Raw genomic sequence first — 8,540 nt, forward strand, 5'->3', positions numbered from 1 at the left:
TCTCTTCCGGGAGGAAAATAGCTGTCGATCACGAGTCCAACACGTGATCCAAAGACCAAGGTGATCACACACACAAATTATATATGAAACGCCTCAAATATTTCCGTGAAATTATATTTTGCCAGATTCAACCAATACTCGTTGTCTTTTGGTCTGATATATCTCTAGTTTTCTGTTTTTCATCAACAAACACGAACGGTATAGTATTTTTACCAACACCTTACGACGGTAAGAAGTAGAGTATATATATATGTATCTATATATATATATATATATATATATATATATATATATATATATATATATATATATATATATATATATATATATCATGTAAGGTTGCTTCCACACAATTATTTTTCTTCTCAAATGTATGAAGGCTATAAATAATAAGACTTAAGATCTTTTTCACTCCAGTCGTTTATTAAAATTTGTCAGGTATCAGAATTTGCGAAAAATAAATCAAACTTAGTTAAATAAGGTTGGTTTAATTAAGTAAATTCAAAGTAGGTAAAACAATAAAGAATATTTTTATTATCAAAAAAGTCCCCAATCCTAACATACATATTGGACTATCCTAAGTTTCAGCGCCCTGGGCTGAAACTGATTTTTCTTTCACTAGATTATTTTCTACCTTTTTAGGAAACCTGAGTAGAGAAGTGAAGATTCACTGTCGTCGTCGTCGTCGTTCCATAAACTCCCAAGATGGAATTCCAGGTATACAGGAATGCGAAGAGGAGTATATTTTTTCTTTCGGTTGGAATATCTTTAGCCCTTTCTCACATTGTGTGATTTGTGACAATTGGAATAAATAACTATTACTGGGACTCGAACCACTGAGTGTGCGTTTTCTTATCACAATTCAATCATTACACAACTGGCTATCGTAGCGCCATCAGTATCATTCTCTCCACGAGACAAGAAGACGCACAGGCAACAGTTTAAGTCCCATTGTAGAACTGTTTAATCCTTTCTCACATTGCCACAAGAATATAGAACCTGTCTTTAAGTCGTCCCGTATGGAATATTGGCTACATGTATGTTGTAAATAGTTTGTATTATAGGGACTTTGGTAACATCCCTACGGATCAAGTCACCCAGAATGTTGAGATCACCATTTACCTCAACTGTTTCTTCGTTCTGCTGCTGCCCTCCTCAAACCTTTCTTTAAACCACCTCTATGACTCAACTTCGTCAGTGCGATACTGCCCCCAAAGGATAAAAACGCTAGCCAGGACCTATGAGAGGGCGGGGCCCCACAGCAACTATATGCAACATCCATCCTCCCTCGAGAACGAGTTCTTTCTGTTACATCCAGCCCGATATACACTTATATTCACATACACAAACATCCTTATACTTATCACACCGCGATTACTTCTTTTTATTAGTATGTATTATTAATTATTGTGGGCCTAGTTGTACAGACTGGATGTCAAATCCTTAATTTTGAGAAAAACAAAAAAAAAAAGCCTGCCTCGGGACCACAAAGGGGTCTTGTACCGCCTTGCAGAAATGACACTGGCTATTCCCAACAAAAATATAAATACAATCTGTCTTTACATGAAGATGGATGGCAACCTCTTTAGAGAAGAGATGATGTCTATGAATTTAAAACGTTTATTGTTGGGGGCAAATAAAAAATCATATCTTTTAGTGTCACCAAGAATAAGTTTGTCCATCTCTCCATTCGACAGAGTTACCCTATCTTCTTCAAGAACAATTAGATTTACCTCTCAGACATTTTAAGTATTGTCGGTCTATCATTGTATATAAGATAATCATCTTCAACACAGGATTAGACAGACAAAAGGACACCAAGAATCCCAGAAAATTTTCTATCAAAAGATTGTTTCTTTCTCTCAAAAAATTACACAAATAATCTCACAAAAACACTATCAAAATACTGTTTCTTCCTCTTTATAAGAAAGATAAAAAGGTTCCACGAAAAAATCCTTAATGGTTTTGTTAAAAAAAAAGAAAACATGACACTTTAAACTTAATGCTTTACCAATATCGAAGAACGCCTTCATGGAAAATAATTTGGCAGTATAGAGATACCCATACACTTTCAACAATTACAGTACTATTTATAGCAATGAGTATGAATAAATCTACTACTCGAAGTCCCTGGTGGCGAGTAGGGGAATTTCTGATAGATATAAGGGGTAGGACCAGTGGACATTCTGTAATTTAGATAGGACTCCATAAAGTGGCAGCAAAGATGTATCGTTGTCGATCTTCTAATGACAGTTTCACGGAATTTTCCAAGGATGCACTATTATCTATTAATTTCTCAAACTTACAATTGCCCTCGACATATTTTTATAAATACTCATCCTTTTACTTGACTTAAACGAAAACCATATTTCCTAAGTACAGTATCTGGTTACCTGTCTTATCTATCTACGGCAGTGATTCCCAAACTTTTTTCAGTTTGTTACCCAATTTAACATGCCACAAAGCATGTTACCCCTATCACAAAATGCTGTCAACATTAATATATATATGGCTAAATCAAAACACTAGAGACATTTTCATTGATCTATTGTATTTGAACATTGTGCATATCTAATGACTATTGTCAAAGATGTCGAGAACATCAATGGGATGGATAGAGTTGCATGCTTGAAGCTGGTTGAGGAATTCTTGGCTTCGTAGTTGAAAGTGCCAGTCTGGCAATGTTTACACACTAAGATACACATTTCTTCTTTTCTAATACTGTATATTAGTTTTTGATGTTTACTGTTATTCGATTTAACTTTACTACTTAATTATAATAGGTTTACTTTATAACTTTGCATTGTAATGCTAAGTTAACATTAATCCTAATGCCAAGTACCGTAATGTTTTCTTGATTTTCAGAATTCTTTATTTTCTTTTCTGTTATACCTCCATTACCCCCGACAAATTGTTAAATTACCCCTAAGGAGTAATTTACCCCAGTTTGGGAACCACTGATCTACGGTAACTATATTCATCTATCTATCTATTCATTCACCCGTTCATCTTTCTATGTAATCATTTATTTATCTAGGCTAGTTATCTATCTGCCTATTTCCACGAATCTTACAATGGAATTCTATACATATATTTCACTTATTTAGAAATATTTAGAACTACTGAAGAAGAAAGTCTTATAAAGGATATCTTGTAATGAAAATGAAACTTGTTATTTTCCATGTTTTCTAAATAAATTACATGCACCTTACATACAAATAATACATTGAAATTTGATTTTGGTGTTTTGTAAAGATGAAAATAACACTTACTCTTTTGGCAATGACTATGTTACACGAAATGGACACAGTTCACTGATTTCTGAACTGCGATGTGTACTGAAGTGACGATACAATTTAAAAAATAAATACATTTTTTGTTGCGTAATCGAATGTGTGTCTGAGTGATACTTTAATCCTTAATACCATCATATCCCTATCATTATAATCTTTATCACTATATTAACACTCTTTTTCATATTATTGTAAATATCAGGATCAGACTAAGTACTCAGATTACGATACCTGACACAATACAGCTACTTACTGTACTACTTACACCTCAGTTGGCCAGGCAGCTGGCCAGATGGCATTGTGCAACTTTCTCGATCCCTTCCATTTTAATGAGACTGAAAAATTAATTTTGATAATACACTTAATAAAATCAGACGACAAAACTGAATGTTTTCTCAAAAGTTCAAGAAACGCGAAGAGGTGGTGCAGAATTCGTTCACCAAACTTTGCATTTGGTGGTAGGATTCATTTTGGAACCGGTGGGGCAGTTAAAAGCGCGGGCAAAGTCTTCAGAATTGGAGAGTGTCCCGATGACCCTGCAGAAAGGGGAGGAGGAAGGAGCATTAGCAGTTATCTCACACAAAGAAATGCACACACATTGTCATTTCTTCTTGTCCAATCCAGATCATTCTATTCAGTTAAGTTAGAAGGGCCTGGGATCCAAACAAGAGACACGCAGGAATAGTTGGTTACATCGCAAGACACTATTTTGAAATGTCTGGCTATACACCAAGTCCAAAGGCTTTTACCCCCCTTACCAGGGAGGTAGCCATTTTGAAATGGGTTCATAATAATAGCGGTGATTGTGTAATACGTTGTTGTGTTGGTTGGAGTAATTTACTTTTTTGAAGCTCGTCGTGATGACTTGGAACTATAATAACAACAGTACTTATGGTAGTGACGGTGCAGTATTTGCGATGATAAGAAGCAGATATTCTAGGCCAGTTTCCAACTTTTCTGAGCTGACAAGGACCCAATTTCTTTCTAGCTAATTGATTAGTCCAGTTAATAAGATGTATCTTAAAGACACAAAATTTGAAACACTAGGACAGAAGGTTAAGAAATAAAACGCGTTTAATTTGGATATTCAACTGATGCTCCTTGTGAAACGCAGTTCTGTGTTGGTGCTCGCTAGCGACAGGTTGGGGATATCTATAATTTATACATTTGGGAAGTGGTGTACAGGATAAAAATGTAAACTATTTTCATGCCAGTTTCTGTGTAACCTCCTTCACTATGAATAGTCTACCACACAATTTATTAAAACCGTTTGCTGTTCACACTAGCTGTTTCAACCACGGCGGTTTCAATTACAATGTAAGCCAATGGAGGCATTCACGCACAACCGCGCAGGTTTTGCTTGACCATGCGGTACCGCTGTGGTTTCTACGCGGTTCAAACCCATAGTGTGAACAGGGCCTAAAACAACAAACGCCCCCTTGTGAGGGCAGTAGTCCGAGTCATACTGCATTTTATTCAAGTCGTAAAGGCGAATTTAGATTTACATTTTAATAAAATCTAAAGAATACCTGATACATTTCTAGCCATGTGTCAGTACCACGATGCTTTATGATATATTCAAACTGAGACTAACGTATCTTATCCACTGACAGATTAGACCTTCATCTAAGAGCAGTTTATCGACGATGATTTCTCACAAATAAATATATTTTCGTTAGCTTTCATAAATACTAAATTTCATTCTGTTTGTAATACAGTCATATATCAAAGGCCAGTGTTATATGCGAACGACGATAATGCAACCATAAAAGGATTATCACACGGGGCTAATTTTTCCTCCCACATCTTACTTCTAGCCCTCATTTGAATAACTAGAATATGACTTTGCTTACAGAAATTCATACTTCTCTAAGAGCATTTCAACATTATGTCTAACATTCGTATAGTTTGACACTCTTAGTTCATCATTCAGCATTGCTATAAATGACAGAATGGTAATATGGTATTTGGAGATTTGAAAAATAAGATATTGTAACCGAAATCGTTTTTGCTCAAACGAACTCCCAACGGTCGACGCTGGTGAAACCCGCAGAAGCCCAGTGTGATAACCTCAGGAGAATTTCTGACTTTGTATGTGCAAGAATGAATATAATAATAGAAGATACTTGCCTGTATTTGTTGGGCGCGTGGTGACCCGTGCGCAGTTTTGTTAACAGAGATTCAGGTTTGACTTTGTCGCACCAAATTTGGGCGAAATTGACGAAGAAGAGTTGGTTACTTGTGAAGTTGAGAAGATGCACACGAGTTTCTTCCTCGTGGTCTTTCAGCCAGTGTTGGTAGGCCTGGAAGGAGAAAGAGGTACAGTTATGTTACAAGAATGTTTTTGTATTTAGAAAATCAATCCACTTGTCGACTCTGTTCTCTCTTGTAGCAGTGACCAGTGACAAGTGCTTGCTTGTGGTGATCCTGCAAGATGGACGGCAGAGAGAATCGTTTCCTTACTGAACATTTGCAAAACCCGTCAGCTCCTTTACTTCTTTATTTATGGAAGCGCAGCCCCGAGGGCCTGGCACTCGGTCTTCGGACTGGGCCCATGATCTCTCTATATCAATCTTAGTTACATTTCTTCTACTTTCTCAAATATGAAAAAAAGACAACGGGTGACTGCTGTCGTACTCCTACTTTCAGACGCTGACAAACAAATAATCCTACTTTAATACGACACAAGACTAGACCAAAAACTCTTCCCAGGGAAGGGCCAGATGACTATTTTCAGCCACTGTGGGTGTGCGGGTCTTCACATAGTGAAACTCGAGACAACAATTAATTATCATTCTCTTGCAGGTGACCCTCAGTCTCCAAGAATCCGACCACAGCCACAGGTGAAGAGATTCTGTGGAGTTCTCTGGAGTGTAGGGCGGCATTATACAACGTGTTATGTGTTTTCTGTGTAGTAGTGGGTGGGATACAGGGATGACCCGTCATCCATGAGGAGCTAAGATGAGTGGGAGGAAAGGGTGGTGGATGGGAGTGGAATGGAAATGGATGGAATTGGGCATTTGCCTTTCGACTTGGCTACCTCCTTTGTAAGGGGGGAAAAGCCCTTGGTATATAGATAGTTGCATCTAAAAAATTTGAGGTCTTGCCCCGTCGATTTTGTATTGTGGGGGTCTATGATTGGTACTGTTTCAGTGACGGATACCTGAGCGTAGGTATGCCAATACAATTATTGCTTATCTGAGTTATTTCTTTGGTTGATTTTTTTTTTTTTTGGGGGGGGGGGTCAATGCATAAGACTCGATACTTTATTAAGGATTGTAGGTTTTGAGATCTCCATGTGTATGTGTTTTTGCATGAAAGTGTTATGTTGTGCTGGGGTAAATATTCCAGTATACCGCTGCTGGAGTTGTATTCATGTTGCGCTTGTTCGGTTGTGTTTGTGTGATGTGATGTGAATTGTCAGGTCGTATTTCGTAACAAATGAAACAGGACAATATCAGAACTACCAACCATCCCGGTATCATCGATACGGCACTTCCTTAAGCCTCGTTGACACGGAGCTAATTGAGTACCCGTTTGTGCTAGCGACTTGTAAACTATCCCTCTACTTGCCCACTGTCAACGGAAATTTAGTAACTCTGCCTCTAAACTATCTTAGTGTCAACACTTGTTTGCCGGATAAGTTAACTTGCAGGATCTAGCACTAGCGGCTGCTAAACTAGCCCCGTGTCAACAAGGCTTTAGTCAGACTTACCTTGAAAGAAATTTTGAGTCCAGCGTTGTCTGCAATGTTCTCACCCAAGGTGTTGATAGCATTGACGTGAAGACCAAGGTCAGGTACCACGTACTGACCGTACTGATCTGCCAGTTAAAGAATCAAGAACATAAGAACATACGAGTAAGAACATAAGAACATTAGAACATAAGAACATAAGAACAAAAAACAAAAGAGCAAAAGAACAAAAGAATAGAAGAATAAAGGAACAAAAGAACAAAAGAACAGAACAAAAGAACAAAAAACAAAGGTACAAAAGAACAAAGGAACAAAGGAACAAAAGAACAAAAGGACAAAAGGACAAAGGACAATAGAACAAAAACAAAAGGAAAGAAAACAAAAGAACATAAGAACATGAGAAAATGAGAACATAACATAAGAACATAAGAACAAAAGAACAAGAAAACAAAAGATAAAAAGAACAAAAATAAGATAAAACAAAAGAATATAAGAACAAAATAACATAAGAACACGAGAAAATGAGAACATAAGGACATAAGAACACAAGAATACAAGAACATAAGAACATAACATAAGAACGTAAGCACATGAAAACATGAGACCATGAGAACGTGAGAACACGAGAACATAAGAATAAAAGAACAAAAAAAAAATAAACAAAAAAAGAACAAAAGAACATAAGAATATAATATCATATGAACAAAAGAACATAAGATCATATGAACAAAAGAACAAACGAACATAACATAAGGACATAGTAAGATAAGAACATAAGCATATGAGAACATGAGAACGTAAACACACGAGAACATGAGAACAAAAGAAAATCAGAACATGAGAATGGAGGAGACTGTAAGAGACCATAAGGCTTCTAGGCAGTTCCATGTCCCTTACCACCTTTTATCCCTATCCATAAATTGATCTAATCTCTTAAAACAACCATCTTTTTTCAGCTCTCAATAACTGGTTACCAAGTCTATTCCATTTGTTCACCACCGGTTCTTGCCTATTTCCTTCTTAAACCTAAATTTGTCCAACTCAACTGTTGATTCTTGGCACTGCATGCACTCTAAGTATTTGTAAGGCAGATTCATTTGACTGAACAAATAAAACATGAAGATTATCTATAGTATAAAATTAATATCCACGTGAACAAGTTGCTTAAACGTAGCAAAGGAGACATGGACTGAGAGTAAAGCTTTTATTCCTGACGTTTCGTCTACTGACTTTATCAAGGTAGATGAAACGTCAGGAATAAACGTTTCACTCCCAGCCTTCAATATCTACAGTATTTTTAGGCTGCAATATTATTAGCAGCTACAACTATATCATCAGATTGCCCCAATGACACTATATAAAATTATTTTAAATAGGGAATTGAAATGAAAGGACAATATCATAACATAACCTATTATGCCACAAGGTCTGAGTAAATGTTCTTAATTTGCACGTTCCTGTAAACGTATTTGGACCTTGGATATTATAAGATATTGATATAATAGGGCAAATCTATCACGTTCTATTTCTTGGTGGGGAAATTCATCGAGTTC

The 8,540-nt window shown here is 36.6% G+C and overlaps 1 protein-coding gene across 1 annotated transcript in view; it reads right to left on the minus strand.

The window, feature by feature from the left end:
- Positions 1-408: 408 nt before the first annotated feature.
- Positions 409-8,540, minus strand: part of LOC143027232 (endothelin-converting enzyme homolog) — a 198,621-nt gene continuing 190,489 nt past the window's right edge. Inside the window, exons 15-17 of the mRNA XM_076188453.1 lie at positions 7,009-7,115; positions 5,424-5,596; positions 409-3,829 (exon numbers count right to left, since the gene is read on the minus strand). Of these exons, the coding sequence (XP_076044568.1) occupies positions 3,730-3,829; positions 5,424-5,596; positions 7,009-7,115 (380 nt within the window). The 3' untranslated portion in view covers positions 409-3,729. The remainder of the gene's footprint in view (positions 3,830-5,423; positions 5,597-7,008; positions 7,116-8,540) is intronic.

The sequence above is a fragment of the Oratosquilla oratoria genome, chromosome 7 (assembly GCF_046742065.1).
Source record: "Oratosquilla oratoria isolate Oo_2021 chromosome 7, ASM4674206v1, whole genome shotgun sequence".
Classification (NCBI taxonomy): domain Eukaryota; kingdom Metazoa; phylum Arthropoda; class Malacostraca; order Stomatopoda; family Squillidae; genus Oratosquilla; species Oratosquilla oratoria.